The sequence below is a fragment of the Equus caballus genome, chromosome 2 (assembly GCF_041296265.1).
Source record: "Equus caballus isolate H_3958 breed thoroughbred chromosome 2, TB-T2T, whole genome shotgun sequence".
NCBI lineage: Eukaryota > Metazoa > Chordata > Mammalia > Perissodactyla > Equidae > Equus > Equus caballus.
In genome coordinates, this window is record NC_091685.1 from 81,672,358 (window position 1) to 81,692,586 (window position 20,229).

Sequence of the window (20,229 nt, forward strand, 5' to 3'; positions counted from 1 at the left end):
CTGGGAACTCATTTGCCTGGGTGGGAAGATCCATTGCTGTCTCTTCCCACATCGCACTAGCCATTGTGCTTGATGGGAGGGGCCTCCCCACTGGGTTTGAGCCTGGGCCACTCCCCGGGGACTGCAGCAGCACTGTGGGCTCTCCCACCAGATGGGAAAGGGATCATGCTGAAGCTCAGGGCTCCTGTCACCTGTTCCCACAGTCACCATCAGGGCTGCAGTGGTCATATGGGTGCTCCAGCTGGGAGAGCAGTCAAATGCACGCAGAGGGATTCCAAGGGGGCTGGAGATTCTCACCTATCTCTGCCACCTCCCTGGGGGCAGTCCATCCACCTTCAGCTGTGTAACTGCATTGGTCTCTCAGGCATCCTGTTGTGCTGTGTGGGTATCTCTGTTGATCAATGAGTGTCCATTTAATGGTAGTTTGAAGCAGGAGAGATAAGGGAACAGCTCATTCTGCCATGTTGCAGATGTCACTTAGATCACTGGCTTATTGCAAAAGGCTATAAGGCAAGAATAGCCAGATTGAAGAGATGCATAGGGCAAGGTATGTGGGAAGTGTTCAGAGCTTCCTTGCCCCCTGCAGGTGCCACTCGTCCCAAATCTCCACTTGCTCACCAACCTGGAAGCTCTGTTACTTATTTTCTGTTTTCTGTTTCATATCTGTTACTGAGACTCTTACAGCAGAATTGTGTGAGTTATACAAAAATTCATTTAAAGAAGAACCAGAAGTAGTTGTTAACTGGAATTTATGTTCACTATTGTTGTTATTCACTAAATCAATGAAAGTATTAAATATCATTAAGATACTACTAAAAATATTAATTTTAAGAAACAAAATCATTTTCATATTAATGTTACAAATTTTTATATGTTTATAAGTGTTATAGATAAAACATATAAGATAAGTCATTTGACTCTGGATATGATGCGATATTGACTATTTTTATGAACAAATTTTTTGTGTATCTACAGAGCCAGGGTGGGCTTGCAAGTGTCTGAAGGATTTAACATTCCAGGCTGCAGTGTCTTGTTGCACTTTGTGGGAGGAGGAATTGCACACTTCATGTTCATGCTCATGTTCCTGCCACATCCACCTAGACCTCAGAAAACAGCAATGGAAATTAGGTGAGGTGACAACATTCCAGAACACAGGGTTATTTCTGTGGGTAGTGTTTCACTGCCGCTATGAAATTTATGAGATAAGGAGGTTGAGCAACTGCCAGAAGATGTTGATTTTCTTTTCACTCTGGTTCTTTAGCAGGCTCTATATTTAACTGAGCTTTTACAGATGAACTGTTTCAATTGGCTGCATTTTTACCATTAATAGCACAGTGCTTAAAATCATGGGCTTTGTGCCTTTTCCTAATAATTCTTTGTCCCTCACCATTGCTCTCTTGCCCTTCTTCTATTTTAAGGGATTCACTATATATGGCCTGAGTTGTAATCTTTTAGTCCAAGAAATTCAAATGATGTAGTTATTTATGCTGCTTCTCGTCTCTGTCTCTTTCTGAATCCTATTCCTTTTGTCTCCTTTCTACTTCGTTGTGTCTCACCACACACACACATGCAAACACACACACATGAAAGACGGAAAGGTGGAGAAAGAGAGGTGATGTTGGGAAGGAAGTGGGGAATTTTACGATGCAGAAAGAAACAGGACAAATCTGTTTATATTTCTCCAAGTCAGAGCATATATTTTGTGGAGGAGATCTCTTTTTAAATAGCAGCATCTTCAAACAAACAAGCGTTTCAGTAATTAGTTTTTACCTTCCTTTCTGCCTTCCCAAAGCATTTTCTTCTTCTCACTCATTACTTCCTTCTACCAGAAGGCAGGAATATAGAATACAGAAAATGTAGCCAAAAATCACAAAGTTGGAAAGTTAACCTTTTTAAAGAAAACAGCTTTTGGTATACGTGTTTCTATATTTTAAATCCTGTAGCCTTCATATTTTATGTATGGGGCAGTGAGAACGGTTTTTCATACTTCAGTAATGAGCCCATTGAAATTTGATTCTCTGATTTTTCTTGAGTCACCAGAGGGTAAAGAGCTCTGTACTAAGGGAGTATTGTGTAAGGGGATATGTTTTCCATTACGTATTCGCAGTACTGTCAAAACAGCATTGATTAAAAAAAATTAATAAAAAAGATATTTTTTAGTTAAAAAATGATGTAACAATACTGTGAATAAAAATTAATGACATAGATCAAGAAAAGCCTGGTCTTGCATGTTGCATGAGCTCAGTAAATATTTAAGAGTTGAATGAATGAATGAGGCTCTGTCCTCAAAGATACTTCAGAGAAAACCCAGTCTCTCTTACGCTACAACAAAATTTGGAAACTGGAGCACTTATCAAATGCACAGGTTTCCAGGCCCCTCTAGGGGAGATTTGGATCTATTTTGATTTATATCTGGGGTCTGAGGATCTACATTTTCCATAAGTGCCCTAGGTGAGTCTTAGGACAAGTTTTGGAAGAAGTGCATTGTGAGATTTGCCCCAGTCAGCTGGAGACCCTCTCACAGCGCGGTGGAGGACAGCTAGAGTTAGTAACAGAAAAATCCTGTCAATCAGAAGAAGCTATATTTCTTTTCTTTAGCAAAGTTGCTGATTGTTAACAATCAGGTAGTCCAAAACACTCAAATAAGATGAATGCAAGTGGTCCCTAATTTAAGGGCACTTTGCTTAGATCTTTCTTATTACACTTACTATAATCCATTTCATACTATGCTTATTTGTACATGTATTTTATCTTGTTACAAGAGTATGGTAGGAAATAATCTTCTTAGCCTATGTATTTCTTTGTTTTTCTTTTTTTTGAGGAAGATTGGCCCTGAACTAACATCCGTGCCCATTTTCCTCTATTTTATATGTGGGACACCTGCCACAGCATGGCTTGATGAGTGGTGTGTATGTTTGCACCTGGGATCCAAACCGGCAAACTCTGTGTTGCCGAAGCAGAGTGTGTGAACTTAACCTCTTTGTTGCCAGGTCTGCCCCTTAGCCTACATATTTTTTACATCTTTCAGCGACTACTAAGGTGCTTTTAATATAGTTAAGACATGGCTCTTACTAGCTCTGATAAAGTGTATAAAGCATATAAAATACTGAAACATTACTTCATTTGCAAGAAGCATTAATTATAATTTAGTTTAATGGAAAAGTAGATTAGACACACCAATTTGAATTCTAGACAATGCGTCTCCATCTCCCCTCCTCTCAGATGCCCCTGGCATTGTCATGGTGGTAGCGGTGGTGGTGGGGTTTAAGAGACGAGGTCTGAAAGGGAATGGAAAGGTCTGAGTTTCCTGAATGAGCTAATTTGTCATGGTGTTATATTAGGCTTTCCTCAACTAGTTTCCCAGGATTCTCCTTGAGAAGAGTTCTGTGGTCAAATATGTTTGGGAAAATCTGCATCCCATATCCCCACTTGGAATTCATAATACATGCTGGTATGATGAAAGGAGAACTCAGGCATTAAAGAAATATCTATAATTTTGTTTAACCTTTTTTATAAGGTACTATACATTTTGGAAAGTGTTTGCTTTTACATTTGCACAAGAAAGAATATGCAGAGATCTGTGGTTTTCAAAGGGTAGAACCAGGACCAGCAGTATCAGCATCATTTGAGAACTTCAAAGGAAAGCAAATTCTTGGGCCTCACTCCACAGGCACTGAATCAGAAACTCTGTAGTCAGGGCCCAGCAATCTGTTTTAACACGCCCTCTAGCTGATCTGATGTGTGCCAGTGCTTGAAAACCACTGCTCCAGGCTAATTAATATCAGGTGTTCTCAACTGGGTAATAAAATTGTCTGCATTGGGAAGTGAATCATTTCAACACCTTAATAGGGTGATATTCACCTGTGGTGTTTGTTAAAAATACAGATTTCTGGCCTCCACTCCTACCTACTGGATCAGCATTTCTGGGGATGGGGCTCAGGATCAGCACCTTTCAACAGCCCCGGGGGACTCTGCTGTAACTGGGTCCTCAGAGCACATTTGTCAAACATGCTGACAGATTTTTGGGAGCCACTCTCAAGTTCCCTGGATGTTTGGATTTTGAATAACCGAAAGTTTAGGGACTTGTGCTTCTGTCAGAGAGGAGGCCAGAACAAAGGAGAGTGTGGTGATCTTGTGTGTTAAATGGTCTCCTCTTTTATTAAAATGAAGACATAAATCCTATTGGTGACAGAGTATACATAGTATTGATTAATGAATGAATAAGTGGTTAATTTATAAAGATCAGATTTATGCAAAGTGGAGCATTCCCGATTGTCACGTATTTACTCAACTCTCAGCACCCATTCTTCCGACCAGTGGAGCATCTTTTTCTCATAAAGTAAAGATCCCCAGAGTAGAGATGCCCTAGGTCATTGGAATAAACCTTGGGATGCAGCCTGGCCAGGCAGAGCAATTCATCAAACTAGTTGTGTGGAATCTCTTTGAATTTGAATGACAATAGCAATTTGTTAGACAGAATGCTTACATCTCTTTTTGGACTCATAGTAACTTTGGAGGCAACTCTTTGAAGAAATGAAGGGGTGTGACCTTATCCAGGGCCTATTTTAAAGGACATTAAGGCCACTAAAAAAAAATCACCTTTTGTGTCCTATCTAGTAGGAAGAGTTCTGAGATGAAAGTCTTTGTGGAGTTAACCCAAACATCCTTTAAGCATTGTTGGATGAACATAGATAAACATATTTGAGGTTAAAATGAAGTTTGAAATTATAGAAGTCAAGGGTTCCGCTACTTAGGCATTTCCGATGCTACTTTGAGAATAATAAATAGAAAACCAGTCATTTTTGAACATTCAATGCATGGTTGTATCAATACAAATATTTGTGACTCATGTCATTTCTCATCCTGTGTTTTTAACCTTAAAAAAGACAAATCAGAGCCAGCTCCAGTGGCCTAGTGGTTAACTTCAGTACTCTCCGCTTTGGCCGCCCCAGTTCGGTTCCTGGGCATGGACCTACACTGCTCTGTTAGTGGCCATGCTGTGCTGGTGAGCCACGTACTAAAACGCAGAGGAAGATTGGCATGGATGTTAGCTCAGGACGAATCTTCCTCAGTAAAAAGAATAAAAATAAAAAGTAAAAAAAAGGCAAACCACTAACTTTAACGGAATATTCTAAAATGAGAATAGCTAAGTTCTGCATTGAACTGCTTGGCATTGCCATCATTCTGACAGCTGTATAAAAAGCTGTACTTAGGAAATGAAGGAATATTTAGGTTTCCAGAATTTTCAATGCAGGCCCAATTAAAAATTAAAAGAGTTCTTGAATAGACTTCAAACATTCTTATAATTCTATTTAAAAATATATATCATCACCATCACACTTACGAATAAATACTGTTTATCTAATTCTCATAGATGAGTAAACGCCAAGCCAGGGACAGGAAAATATTCTGGGGATTAACTCAGTTATTCTTCTCTTGACTTCTCTGCACTCTCTGCCCTTTTTTCTACAGTAGGCAGCTAGAATTTTCCACTTTCATTGCCTTGGGGAAGGAATGACGCAGAAGTGCGCAGATAACAAAGGAGTCAAATTCTTAGTATTTGATTTTCAAAAGCCTAGCTTTGAGCATTGGAAATAGATTTGGAAAAACAAGAAGGAAGAGCCAGGCTTTGCTGTTTCTAGGCTGGACAAGAGACTTGGACCAGAGAGGGAGAGTGGAAGGGCCTTCTTTCCCGCCCTCCTCCCTGGGCTGAATCTGGGGGAAACCAGAAACTTTACCTTCAGTACATCTGCAAAGACCCTATTCTCAAATAAGGTCGCATTCTGAGGTTCTGGGTGGGCGTGAGTTTTTGGCAGATACTAACCTACTACGCCACTCAAAACGTATTTGAAGAGCTTTCCATTTCCCCTATACATTATAGAAATATTAATATGGAAACGGGGTGACTAGTGTCTTCACCCTTTTCCTGCAGATCAGGCTGCTAACCGAGCAGGTAAGGGGTCTTCCGAGTCTGCAGAGAAGAGGCCTCATTACTCAGGTCTTCACGGTAGGGTAATTAAACCTGCCTCCAACAGGGAGACGGGGTTGGGTTAGTGCAACCGCGAGGGGGAGCCCTCTTGGTACAGCCTTTTGTTTATAATATGAAACAAGGAATCCTAGCAAATTCTAATCTGAAAATGCAAGTTCCTTTTAAATAAAAATCTACATGTAGTAAGTAAATTCCATAGCATCTGAGAATTTGATGCTACTTTAGTGTTTCACTTTTACTACTGAGTTAGCGCTCAGTTTAAAATGGACATAAATATTCCTGAATGAGGAATCACCTTTCCGTAATCAGGTTTCCTTGATATATACGCAGGCGTATTCCCCCCAGTGTCTGAGAGTTTTAGCTGCAAAAGTGAAAGGTCGTTTCTTTTTTGGTTTGTCATCGTCACACTAAACACTTCTCTAATGACTCTTTAAGACTTATTTTGGCCTCTGTTGTGATTGTACCTGTGACGGTTCTGAGTAGAGATGCAAAGTGGGTTAGCGATACATGGTAAAAACCTATGGAAATTATATGGGAATTATACCAAGTGGCATAACTCAGGGAAAACAATTTGTACATTTGCATATTGAAGTTTATCAGTAAGGATCAAAGCTATTATAAAAATGGTGCAATCAGTTTTGACATGTTTGTCTATAGTTGTATATAAATTCTGTATTGTCCAAATATTTTAGGAAGAAAGGGATTCCTGTGAATTCAACTGAAAACTTTAAACCTTTTACTTTTGCTTGCATTGTGTTCATGAAAAATGTTCAGTGATATGATGTCTTATGCTTTTTGGACTGAGATATTTTATTTTTCTACATTTAGTAAGCTGTTCTGTTACAGAGAAATTATGGGTTTTCTAAGAAAACTGGAAACTTAATAGCCAAATAAGAGTATTTGAAATGTGTTTATTTAAAATAAGTGTTTAAAATGCCTGTGATAATACAAAAAGTAACAGTATTTATAAATATAATTAGTTCATATCTTCGTTCAATACTTGAGGAATGAGTTTAATTTATTGAACGGTGTTTCTTTTCTTTGTGATGGCCCTAGATCTTATTACCACTAGTTCGATTTGACTTATTTCTCCACTTGAATAATTGTTATTGGGGTCAATGTTTAAATAGCTTAATAGAATAAGGGAGAGGATTGTGGACCTATTTTTTAGGATGTATCTTAAAAGGACCAATTAAAGAAAAAGTCCCCCCCCCTTCCATTAGAAAAAGATTTTTTATTTGATAATGTACTATTAAGTTGTAAATGGTCACTCTACAAGTGACTTTTAGCTGTGGGTTTTTTTTTTGTTTGTATGTTAAGTCATTGTATTTTATGTGATTGCAAATATATTTAATGCTGCTTATTCCAATATGCATGAGATTTATACATTCTGAAAAGAACCAACTTTTTGACTTAATTTAATTAGCATTAAACAGAATTTAAATATGGATGTCTTAAAAATGAACAGCCTGGGGAGCATAAATTATCCAGATACCATAAGATGAAGGTAAAAGAACAGCTGGTGAAAGAAATTAATGTAAGGAGAAACTAGAAGAAATAACTACATCTCATAATTTTTGTCACCTGGATCCTAAAGATTGGGGTGAAATTCTGCCCTCCTTCCTGGGAAGTTCCAACCTACTCATGCAGGATGCCAATTGGCCATTTTTGAGGTTTTTAGTAAAGTTCAATTTTTTTGTATTTCTAATGCCTGCAACTAGTTGAGTGTCAGTTTTTCTTATAGAAACTAAAAAATTTGATAACAGTGGTAATAATGGAGTTTGTTAGCGAGTTAGAATGCTTGCATACCATACAGAAAACTTGATTCTACTTTATTTCTACTGTTGCTACTATTTTGCATGTATTCCTTATTTTCTGCTCACCTGGCTTGGTTTGGTGGTTCTCCAAATCTAGTGTTCATCAGAATGACATGAAGAGCTTATAGAAACATTGCCGAGCCACTGGCAGAGTTTCTGATTCCATAGGGCTGGCATGTGGCCTGAGAACCTACATTTCTACCAACTTCGTGGATGGTGCTGATGAGTTTGGTCCAGAATTACATTTGGAGGTCCACTGGTTGAGGTGAATTTCAAGAGTTATGTGATTCTGGTATAAGAAGATGAGGAAGAGTTTAATACAGTATTTGTTATATAGACATCTTCATAAGAGTGGATTACGATTTTCCCATATTTCCAAGACTAGACTTTTGGGTTTTCAAATGTTGACAATGGTGGATAAAGGAAGTTTTAAAATAGCATACTCTTTTTTTGTTTAATAACAATATTTTAATATTAATTGCTTTTCAAATGTCAACTGCTTTTTTAATAGTTAGTGATAGTTGATTAAACAAAATGCTATTCATTTTCATATGCCAATGTTTAAAGTATTTATATGCACATATAGCTAGAACTTGAGTTATTCCATCCATGACCTGAATATTTCATTTTCATAAAAGTTAGTGGTACACACCATTCCCTGCTCATGTGGGAGAGCCCTACGATGACAAATTAGCAGGACTGTGGGAACAGGTTGCTTATACCACCTTGACTCGACTTGCTTCCTATTTCCCTTCATCCACACAAACCAGGACTTCCCTGGTTTGGAGTCCAATCAAATGCAAACAATTCCTGGGATAGAATTAAAAAGATGTGAACTCCAGATGTGAACTGCCAAGTAGAGTAGTCAAAAATCTGATCTGCACAGAGTTCTTAAGTGACTATTATATGACAAGCATTTTTATGTATGTAATTCACTTAATCCTCATAATAAATTTATTATTGCAATTTCACAAATAAGGAAAATGGGACTTTGCCGAAAGAACTGACTTGCCCAAATAACAACAGATAGAAAGAGGCGCTTCTGGGATTGGAGCCTGAACCTTCCGACTCCTGGTTGAGGAATCTTCCTACAACTCTGTTTCTATTTTAAAAAGAAATCAAAGAAGGTAAGGAAAAGTTCTTACTCTTGTTGTGATTATTTTGGTAAACTATTGACAATATAATGATTTTATATTAATAAATTTGGAGTCTTAATTGTGAGAAATCGATTCCAACTCAGGATTAAATAGTTTTTTAGGAAATTTCTGTTTTAGCCAATGACAGTGATTAGTAAGCTTTGCCTTTTAAAAACTACAAACCCTTTTGCAGAGCTGATAAATTATGGACACTTCTCTCATTAAAAATGCACAGGTACACAAATACAGAACATTTCATAGTTTTCAGAGGATTCACAGACCCCCTGAAGATTTTCTTGAGTCACAAAGGGTTCACTGACCGTAAGATAAAAACCTCCATTCTGGGATCCTCAGCTCAAGGGTAGAGTATTGGTGGCAGGAATCTTTTTACAAATACATAGAAACTAAAAGCAACTGCTTGGAGTTTTTCTTTGGAGGTAAAGATGTTAAAATCTTTATAACAACCAGCTTATAAACTTAATAAAGTGAGCCAAATAATAATTAGAATCTAATTTATGATTCTTGTTGTAGATTTGGTTTGAAAGAGAAAAGAAGGGAAGAGAAGACAAGCATGAAATAGAGAAGTTGAGAGAGTAAAGGAAGGGGTAGGGGACAGTTAGAAAGGCAGAATGGAAATGGGGAGACATGAAAACAATGAAGTAGAAAGAGAGAGAATGGTTCACAGACCCACAGAGAGTGGAAAAACCACTGGGAGGAAGAGAAAGTGAAAGAGGTGGAAAAAGAAGAAGCCATTATGGATAGATACATTTCTAAGCTGATGTTTGTTCCGATTATGTATGGTTTTCACAAGAGTTAAGCCCATACTTGTCACCAGAATTCAATTCTAAGTATAAAGAAACAGGCCTTAATGTTTTTCCTAGTGTTACATTCTCTCTATTAAAATTTACCAGGATTGAGAGTAATGAATATAATTAAGGGCCAAATATACCAATCTACATAATTTGTCTCTTGCCAAAATAAACTATCGTTACATTTTCAGGAGTTGTGGGAAAGCTTACCCACCCCTGACTAACAATCCCAGAATAAATAGGATACACACACATGTACCTACATATACATATAACTACCAAATCAAGAGTGTAGAAAAATATCATTCCTTCAATTATCAGCTGCTGTTTCAATAAGATAAGTAAATAGACAAATCACAGTTGTTCCTAGAAATATTTAGATTGTTTACAGATAGGACTCCCTAAAATCACGCAGTGACCCTCTCTCCAAGCCCCTTGCAGTGTGACTTTGCAGCTCCTCTCAGCAGGAGGAGGGGTCTGTTTCATCTCTTGAAACAGGGCTGGTCTGGTGACTTCCTTTGGCAAAGATGTGGTGGAAGTGCCAGTGTGCCATTTCTGAGCCCACACTTCAAGAGGCCTTGCACACTTCCACTTCGCTCTTGGGTGCCCTGTCTCTACCATGCCTGGCTTAGCCTGCTGGAGAACCAGAGCTGAGTCATGCTCGTTGTCTCAGCCAAGGTCCCAGGCATGATGACAAAGCTGATCCACAGATGACTGCAGATGCATGAGAAAGTCCAACTCAGCCCAGAAGAACTGTGCAGCTGATCTCAGCTGAGCCCAGCCTGAGCTGCTGATCCAGAGAATCTGAGCTAAACAAATGGTTACTTCTTAAGCCACTAAGTTTGAACATAGCTACAGCTGACTGATACCCCAGCTAACATTTATTGAGTGCGAATTCTATGTCAGGTCCTCTGCTAAGCATCTTAGATAACTTCTCACTGAATCTTCTCAACAGCCCACGGACACAGATGCGCTTATTATTCACATTTCACAGAAAAGAAAACATCTCTTTTAACCTCTTCATAGCTAGAATTTATGCCAGGTGTCCCAAACCTGATCTTTAAACTCCTATGGTGTATTGCCTCTGTCTGAATTTTCTGGTTGGTGAATCCCAAGAAACTTGTATAAATTTAAGGATTATTACTACGAATTATTACTTGGTCTCTTTGACTTTAGCATGAAGGCACAAGTTTGCAAAACTTTTTCACTGAGAGACTACTTTTGGTGATGAATTTGCTGCTCCTACCAGATTCCTTTTCCTGCTTCCTGCCACCATGTCAGTTGGCAGGGAGCTCTCATGTCACTCTCCCTGTCTAAAATTGCTGGCAGCTTGAGGGGGAAGTGGTTGACAATGGCGGAACACTTTTATCTTGGTTAAAAACACTTGTGTAGTCTTCAGTTATTTTAACAAGATGGTATGTATTCTTTTAAAGAAGAAAACACATATGTATAGGCATCCAAATCGAAGGTAATTGTGGCTTAAGCTCACCAGTTTAGACAGCGTGCTTAATGTTTAGTTACCCCCACCACCTAGGGACAATGTTCCAAACTGAGAAGGTTAGTATCTTCAAGAGGATGCCTTATAAGGTCTGTAATACTTGAGAGAGTGATAACAGCAAGGTGTCTCCAGTGTATCAGTTGTTTATGCAATACTTAGAATGGTTGCACGTGTCTTTGTCCTCCAAAAAGAGTACCTTGTTTCCCCGTGAGTGAAGAATCTCATAGTTTTACGTTGTTAACCAAAGCTATTTTTTTTCCAATGAGTCAGACGCAGCCAATTCAAGTCCTTTTATAAATCTGTGTTTTTGAGGCTTTGGAAATTTGAACAATATCCTAACTGAAAGTCAAGTTTCCCCAGGTATTCTAATTGGCCAGAAGCCCTTCATAAAGTCATAAATATGGTTGTCAGTTATATAATAGGTAAGCTGGACTTTGTTTTTTTCTTTTCTAGGTCTCGTTTTCCTGTCATAACTATAGTAAGCAAAAGATAAGAAAGTAATAGCAGCTAACACTTAAATAGTACCTGCTGTATGCTTGTACTCTTCTAACCCATTACATTTAATTTCCCCCAATTCTCTTAGTGGAGGTACAATTTTCAAACCCTTCTGCAACATGAGGAAACTGAGGCAAAGAGAGTTAAGAAACACTTTTAAGTTTACATAATTGGTTACTGTTGCACCAGGGTTCAAACCAGGCAGTCTGGTTTCGGAGCCCATATTCTCAATTTCTATACCATTCTGCTCTAAGACATTAACTGGGTAGATTTGTGGGTTAAAAAATTTACTATGTGCACAATCACTATTTTCCTGAAATATTGGCTGTGATGTAAATACATAGAAAAGAATGGGTATTTTAAGTTATTGAAACAAATGTAAGATTTCCTTCAGCGGCATGTAGTTTGTATTTGAACTTAGTTTTCTCTTCTCCTATTTCTCTTTCGGTTATGAGCGTTCTCAGCGACTTCACCTTCAGTCCTTCCGTCCCTGCTTCTTGCTGTGACTACAGGCATTCACTCACCACAGTTGTACTCATCGGCCTGGTTCCCACAGTCGTCCACACCGTTACAATGAAGAAACTGGGGCAAGCACTTGGTCATGTTCCCACAGGGGAAATAGCCGAGGGAGCACTTGACGTGCTGCCCACTCCCATGAGCAACTGTGATGAAGAAAGACGGGAGAGAGTTAAAACAAAGGCATTGCAAAAAGTGGTTTCCCCCCATATCCTATCAACATTTGCTCTTCTCATTCTGGCGTGTACAACCCTATGTATGGCAGCTTCACCCTGCTTACTAGCCAGATGCCAACTATTTTCCAAGAACCTCCATTGCAATAGGATGTTCTTTCTCATGTCCTTAGAAGGTGCCAGAATTCTCCTCTCTTTGCCTTTGCTCATGCTGTTTCCTGCCTGGAATGTCTTCCTCATGCCTCTTTTACTATGAAGTATCTGCCTGTATTTTACAATTTAGCTCAATTCCCCTCTTCTTTTTCGAAAATTTTTCTGCCAACTTTACAAATCAGGAATTTATTGCATTCTTACTGTTAGCTCAGAATCAAGGCTGTTCTTGTACTAGAGGAGGAAGAAGACATAGAGGACATCAGGAAAGCATGTGCCACGTGCTCTTTCACATGTAGGCTCCTTCCTAAAGGTGAGGCCCTGTGCAAGATTTTGTGTGTACAACATTGAATAAAACGGAGTTCCCGCCCTTTTCAGATAGGCTTCTTTCACTTAGTAACATGGAGGAAGTAAGAGTTCCTCCATGTCTTTTTCTGATTTAATAACTCATTATTTTTAGTGCTGAATAATATTCCATTGTCTGAATGTCCTGAGGGACGTCTTGGTTGTCTCCAAGTCTTGGCAATTATGAATAAAGCTGCTATAAACATCCATGTGCAAGTTTTTGTGTGGACATGAGTTAACTATGCTATTTTAAAATCTCAGACTTATATAATTTTACAGACTATGGTAGACTCCAAGTATAATTCTCTTGCTTATTATCCTTACCAAGTTTGTACATCTTTGACACTTTCTAGAATAATTGTCAGTTACAAAGAGATAAAAACAGAATAATTTGAGCAGTTGATGAGGCTTATTATGTAAAAATGTATTTGTGGTCTATCATCAAAACATGAAAAGAATAAAAGTGACTATTTCCTTTGTAAGGTATAGTGGGACATTTTAATAACAGGGCAAGTGACATTCTCAAAGAGAAGCAATCTGTCTGTGTCAGGTTTCAACTGTACTTAGTTGTTTCAGAGCACATAATTTGATTCAGTAAATAGTCAAATTTATGTAATAATGAGCTGATTTCAAATAAAGTTGCAAATATAGTATAAAGAACTTTTTTCTCTCCATCTGAACCATTTGAGAGTAAGTTCTTGATCAGATGTTCAATCACTCCTAAAAACTTTGGTGTGCATTTCCTACTTAAAAAAGGACATTCTTCTACATAATCACACTAGAACCACCGGAATCAGGAAATTAACACTGACACTTTAGTACCATTTAAACCTCAGAATCCATTCAACTGTCACTTATTGGCTGCAAAATGTCCTTCATAGTAAAAGGATCTAGTTCACACCACTCTCTGCATTTAATTGTCACATTTCTTTAATTTCTTTTGATCTGGAACAGTTTCTCAGACTTTCCCCATCTTTCAGGACCTTGACACTTTTGAAAATTGAGGATTAATTGTTTTGTAGAATATTCCTGAATTTGGGTTGTCTGATGTTTCATCGTAAACAAATTTAGGTTATGCACCTTTGGCAAGAAATTCACGGAAGTGATGCTCATTTCAACCTGTCAGGTAGTGCAAGATTTTTAGTTGTCCTGTTACTGATGATCACTTTAGCCACCTGATTAAGGTGATGTGCCCCAAACTTCTCAATTGTAAAGCTAGCCTTTGTAATTAATAAGCATTTTGTACAGGCGTACTTTGCGATTGTGTACAAATCCCTTCATTCATCAAAATTGTAATTGATTCATTTATTTATTTCTATCAGATAGACTTATAGTTTCGTACTTCACTCAATGTGGTAAAATCCATTAATTATCATAATTTACTTTGATGTACACATTGTCCAAGATTCGGCCAATGGGGACTCCTTTAACTTAGCTTTGGTGTCTTTTTGACATTTACCCATCGTTCTTTGTGCATGCCCTTGCTTTTTGCACAATAAGAAGTTTCAAGATCTTTTTGTACTTTCCCTGTCACAGCCCTGTAATCAGCCTTTTCTCTAAGGAGCTCTGGTTCCTTGTACAGTAGAATGATACATAGAAGCCAAGACGTAGGCCCTAGGTATGCCCATTGATACTGGAGTATCACTGCTACCAGGCCCTCTCAGGAGACAGACTAGGAAATCTATGTATAGTTAGTCATATATACACACAGTTACATCTATATTTATTTCTTGATATTATCTCTGAATAAGAAAACTCTGATTTGGTGCTGACCTGGTGGCATAGTGGTTAAATTTGCATGCTCCGCTTTGCTAGCCTGGGGTTCACAGGTTCAGATCCTGGGTGTGGATCTATCACTGTGTCAAGCCACACTGTGGTGGCATCCCACATAAAACAGAGGAAGACTGGCACACATGTTAGCTCAGTGACAATATTCCTCAAGCAAAAAGAGGAAGATTGGCAACAGATGTTAGCTCAGGGACAATCTTCCGCAGAAAATAAAAAGAAAGAAAGAAAAGAAATCTATGATTTCATTTCTAAATCCTAACCAACACTATAGGATTCCATCTAGTTTTCACCCTTTACATATCTGAACTCCTTTCTCTCTATCTTTAATACAGTTGTTATTTTGACAAATCTTCCCACATGGATGCCCTCCTCAACCCCATTCAGCTCTGACCCCTATCATGGCCATCTTTCCTACATGAGCATTGCCCTGTTTGGGATCTGATACATGGTGCCAGGCACCCTCTCCACCTGTGACACCTCCTCATGCCAGTGGGGCTCCAGAATTCCTCTCTGGGCTATCACAGCTCCTCTATCACTCCCAGCACAGATGAATACCTTTCTCTGATTTACCAAATTGCTTTAGGACTCAATTGTTCAGGAAGAGAAGTGGCAGAGTAAGGGGCTCTAAGTGACGTTTATAGGAAAATTTTGGGGAGGGGAAGGGGATCAGAATATGCTATCCCAAAACATGCCACTTTGGCATAGGATTATTTTGAGCTGAATGCAATTGAGAAAAAGTAAACACAGGAAGAGCTCTCTACCCTCCCCCATCTGCCTAAAAGCAAGGCATAGATTCCCCTTTCCCTCCTTTCTCCCACACCAGGAGAACAATCTCATCACTGGAGATGCAAAGTCAGCACAGAGATGAGTCTGCACAAACAAACCTTACTAAAATAACATTTTTCTTCCATTGGTTTACACATACATATACACCTTCCCACAATTTGCCATGCTAGAAGCTCCACCCCCCTTTTCTTTGTCTAGTCACTTCTCCACAATTTGTCACCCTTTGTTAAGATGGTATATAAGCCCTCAAGTCTAACTACTTCTTTGAGTTTTCTCTTCTTTTCTGTAGAGTCTTAATGTATGTGAAATTAAAAATCTTAACATCAATAAAGTTTGTAAATTTTTTTCTGTTAATCTGCCTTTGTCAGCTTAATTTTCAGGTCTTCGTTATAGAATATAAGAGGATAGAGGGAAATTTTTCTTTCCCTACAAAGTCAAAAGCAAAATCTAAAGAAGTGGAAAAAATTTTTTTTCCTTTGTACTATGTTTCGTCGTGGAACCGTGTCTTTAAGAACAACAACAAGTCATACTGTAATAGCATGAATATCTGGATTAAATGATATTGAATTTCTCTGGAAGAGTATACCCACAGAGTTACAGAAGTAATAGTTCAGTGGAGCAAGTAAACATGCTACAGGCACGTAACATAGCTATCCTGCTGCCCTGAGTGCTGTTTTTGCCCTGCTCTAGCCTAAATATTTCAGTGGTTGACAATTTTAAAGGGATGAGAGAAAAGAGAGTTTATATTTCAGTGTGAATTATCTGAACTATCCTCTTTGGACTGACATTTCTCAGAAAGTCTCTGAGCCTTGGGTGCTAAGGAGGAGTCACCTTTTCCACCGCTGAGTAGCTTCCAGCCTCCCTGGCTGTAGCCTTCTTGGGGTTTGGATGTCCTGCAACCTCTATATCTCTTAGATCTTTCTCATGTAGAGTGTCTCAGAGGAACTTAGCCTTCTTCCAAACATGTATAGCCATACCCAGGAGCCCACGTCTACTTATCAGGCAGTAGAGATTATAAAGAACAACTAAGAAATCCCCCCTACCCTCTGTAAGCTTCCAAAAGATCACTATGCCTGGCACTGTTGGGATATGGAATGGAACGCAAACAAGTATCGACAAGAGATTTTTACATATTGCGGTATATGGGGTGACTTCTGGTTCAAAACTGATTTGGCTTGAACTAAAGAAGCTTGCCTTATTGTCTGTCAAGCATACACTGTACATCTGCTTTAAACATTAAAGAATGCGCCGTCTTAAGATAAGACGCTTACTACTTCTCTTATGCATTACTGGTAATGCCCATGTCGGTGCCTTTCTCAACATCAGGGTCACGTTGACCTGCTGATTTGCAACTGAATACCTCTTTGAAACTGAAGACTATGTATCTTGGGCAAGTTTAATGTATGTTCTTTTTTCTAAAAAGGTATAAGACTGTACTAAACCATGCTTCTCCAGGACGCTTTCTTCTTTTGTGCAAACTGTCTTCCTGGGTCATAATCCTCACCCTGGCTCAAGTAAAACGCACCTTTTCTCTCTTATCTCTAGAATGGTTATTGGTTATTTTGCATTGACAGTACTGTTATTGAAATTAAACTTTTTGTGGCAAAATGTACATAACATAAAATTTACCATTTTAACCCTTTTGGAGTGTACACTTTAGTGACATTAAGTACATTTACATTGTTGTGCAGCCATCAGCACCATCCATCTCCAGAACTTTTCCATCATCTCAAACTGAAAAAAATGGTTAGATGCCATGAAGTTGGTGGCAATGCCTTAACCATATACATGTTGTGCAGACCTGAGGGCCTCTTCCATCCTTGTCAAGGGGAGTGATAACCTTCTGTCCTTCCATAAAAATCTAGAAAACCCTCTTGAATGACATAATGCCCAAATTATTTGTCTAGATCCAAAGCTGCCATGGTTATTGCGACTTCACTTTAAAAGATGTATTCATACATTAAATAAACAGGAAAATAGCTGTTCTCATATGACCATCTAACTGAGCAAGTTCTATTTTGGTGAGTCTTTATAGTTCTCCCACTTAAAAAAAATTCTATTTTATTCTGGCAAGACCATGTAACATGAGATCTACCCTCTTAACATATTTTTAAGTGTATGATACAGTATTGTGATCTACAGGCACGATGTTGTACAGCAGACCTCTAGAACTTATACATCTTGCGTAACTGAAGCTTATTAATACTTTTGGTTAGCAACTCCGTATTTCCCTCTTCCTGCAGCCCCTGGGAAACCACAATTCTACTCTCTGCTTCTATGAGTTTCACTATTTTAGACACATCATATAAGTGGAATCATGCAGTGTTGTTCTTCCATGATTGGCTTATTTCACTCAGCATAATGTCCTCAAGGTTCATTCATGTTGCATATGGCAGGATTTCTTTCTCAAAAAGCTACTGTCATTTGAATGTGAGGGATCGCTGGCTGCATTGGATAGGATTGTTTAAGTGAGGTTGAAATGTTAACTTTTGAATAGTTTTGTATTTGAATCGGCTCACATATGGGCCTATAACGGCTGCCAGTTGGACAAACTAGTAAGAAAATTGGTAAGACCAGACCGCTAACTTCCTCAGGGCATTGAATCTTGATAGTTTAGTGACTGTATTTGATAACTAAGGTTGGAACAGACTGTGCAGTGCTGAGAAAATGTCATTGTTTACTGACTAGCCAGTATGTAGCGCTTAACAACCCCTGGGAGAGTCCCATGTTCTGGTGCAGAATTCTAAGTAACCACATATTATACGCTGGGAGCTGAAAATCTATTATATAACCAAGAATCACAAGACAAAAGAGAGAGAAGAATCTAAGCCCGTGAAGTTTCTGTGTTGTTCTTTGCACTTGTCTTTAGTGTGTCTCCAGGGATGTGAATGCAGGCAGAGTCAGAACGAAAGCGGAAGATATACTCAAAATCCGTTAAAATATTTATAAGGGTTGTGGCCCTGTTAGACAGAAGGAATAAGAAAAGAATAAGAACTGAACATGACACTGAAGAGATTAGTGAAGGAAGTTGGCCTCAACTTTGTTGGGGCACAGAACTCTGCCTACTGAAAGTGAAAGAAGTGATGGATAAAGGAGGTAATGATATGACAGAAAAAACTGTGAAAGACTTTGAAATGGGCAAAAAAACCTAAGGATCACTGGGCCAGGTTGTCTCCATCTTACATTGTCTTTGAGCTATTTTACAACGCTGTAAGTTGTGGAAAATTTGTAGTGATGCAAATGACTTTTGTCCAAAGAAGTATAGATTGTGTGTGACAGACAGAAATGCAGATTTTGAGAGATTATTGATCTTTGGTCATTTTCACATCTATTAAGCAAATTGACTTCTGCACTCTATTAGTCTATATATACACACACGTGTGTGTGTGTGTGTGTGTTTTGAATTCTCCTTTGAATTGACTAATATCTTACTGATTCTCTCATTAGTAAATGAGTTAAATAAAGTCTTTGAGACATTTTCAGTTTCTATTTGTATGAGAGTCATTATTTTATGCCCTTCTCCCCCTACTCCTCCTCGTTCTACTTCTTTTTATAGTATCATTTAACAGGTGTGGGGACTCATTTGGAACCCCAGAGTTGGTATGCAGGTTATTTTAGGCTAAAGACATTTGAGAGTCAACAGATGTAGAAAGAAGCCTTCTTGGATCTTCCCCTATCTGACTAAAAGCAGGAACTTCTGGGAAATGAGGTTGTTGGGAAGACTCTAGCCCCAGGAAAGAGACCAAGAACAAACCTACCATAAATCCCCTCTCTGGGGAAGTTTCATGGCCGAGAAGAAGAGGAAAAGACCAGTTGTATCTGCATAAACAAGCATTGTCACAACCTATCTACTCTCACATTTAAATGCTCCTAAAAACGCATTTGTCTTTTCTAAAGAAACTTATTTGTTCTTCCCTAGAGGCCTTTTCTTCCGGTTCCCATTTCCCTACCAACTCAGGTATAAAAGCTCCTAACTTTAACCATTTAGAAAGCTAGCGTCTTTTGTTAGCTCCAGTTGGTATGCACACACATAAACTTTTTCCCTTGTTAATCTGCCCTTTGCCAGTTTAATTTACAGGTCCCCAAGGGCTGAACCTAAGAGGGGCAGAGGAAAAGTTTTTCCTTTCTTACACAGGTCTAACTTGAATACAGAAGATGTGGACTTTCAGACCAACTGCTCTGATGGGTGTGCACTTGGAGTTCTCTACTGTTAGAGCTTCAGGTAGAATTATCACGGACATAAGAAACTCCACATACGGTGTGGTAGTAAAGAGATCCTGGCTCAAAAGCAGCTTCAGCTTGTTTGAAACAAAACCTCTGTTCATCTGGTCTGGCAAAATTTTCCCCTTAATGGATACATGTTTTTTCAACAGTGATAAATTTTAGAATTAAATATAGAAGTAATAAAATTGATAATATGTATAGTAATGGTACTGTATTTTAATGTAGGAATAATCTATACTAATGAAATTTAAAGTATTTTTAAAGTTTAAGAGAATTAGGCAATTAAAGAATAACGTTAACTTAGTAACTGCAATGTAAAATAGATACTGAGTTTAAACTTGTAATTTTATGTTAGAAAATTTGACCAAGTTAATAAGCAGCATAGGAATATTTAAGCGAACTTTACGTTTACTATATTTAAAATATATTTTATTGGATTTTCTAGAGTTTTTAAGCAAGCATTTAAGTATGTAAAATAAAATTCAATCATTACATTTAAAATG

The 20,229-nt window shown here is 38.3% G+C and overlaps 1 protein-coding gene and 1 non-coding gene across 10 annotated transcripts in view; both read right to left on the minus strand.

Moving 5' to 3' along the window:
* RXFP1 (relaxin family peptide receptor 1) overlaps nucleotides 1-20,229 on the minus strand; it is a 109,425-nt gene that overhangs the window by 57,980 nt on the left and 31,216 nt on the right. For all 9 annotated transcript variants that reach the window (XM_070261443.1, XM_014737915.3, XM_070261447.1 and 6 more), the window contains one exon: nucleotides 12,269-12,406. In XM_070261443.1, the coding sequence (XP_070117544.1) occupies nucleotides 12,269-12,406 (138 nt within the window). The remainder of the gene's footprint in view (nucleotides 1-12,268; nucleotides 12,407-20,229) is intronic.
* On the minus strand, nucleotides 17,238-17,364 carry LOC111772615 (U6atac minor spliceosomal RNA). Its single transcript, XR_002806621.1, has one exon. It is a non-coding gene; the product is annotated as a U6atac minor spliceosomal RNA (small nuclear RNA).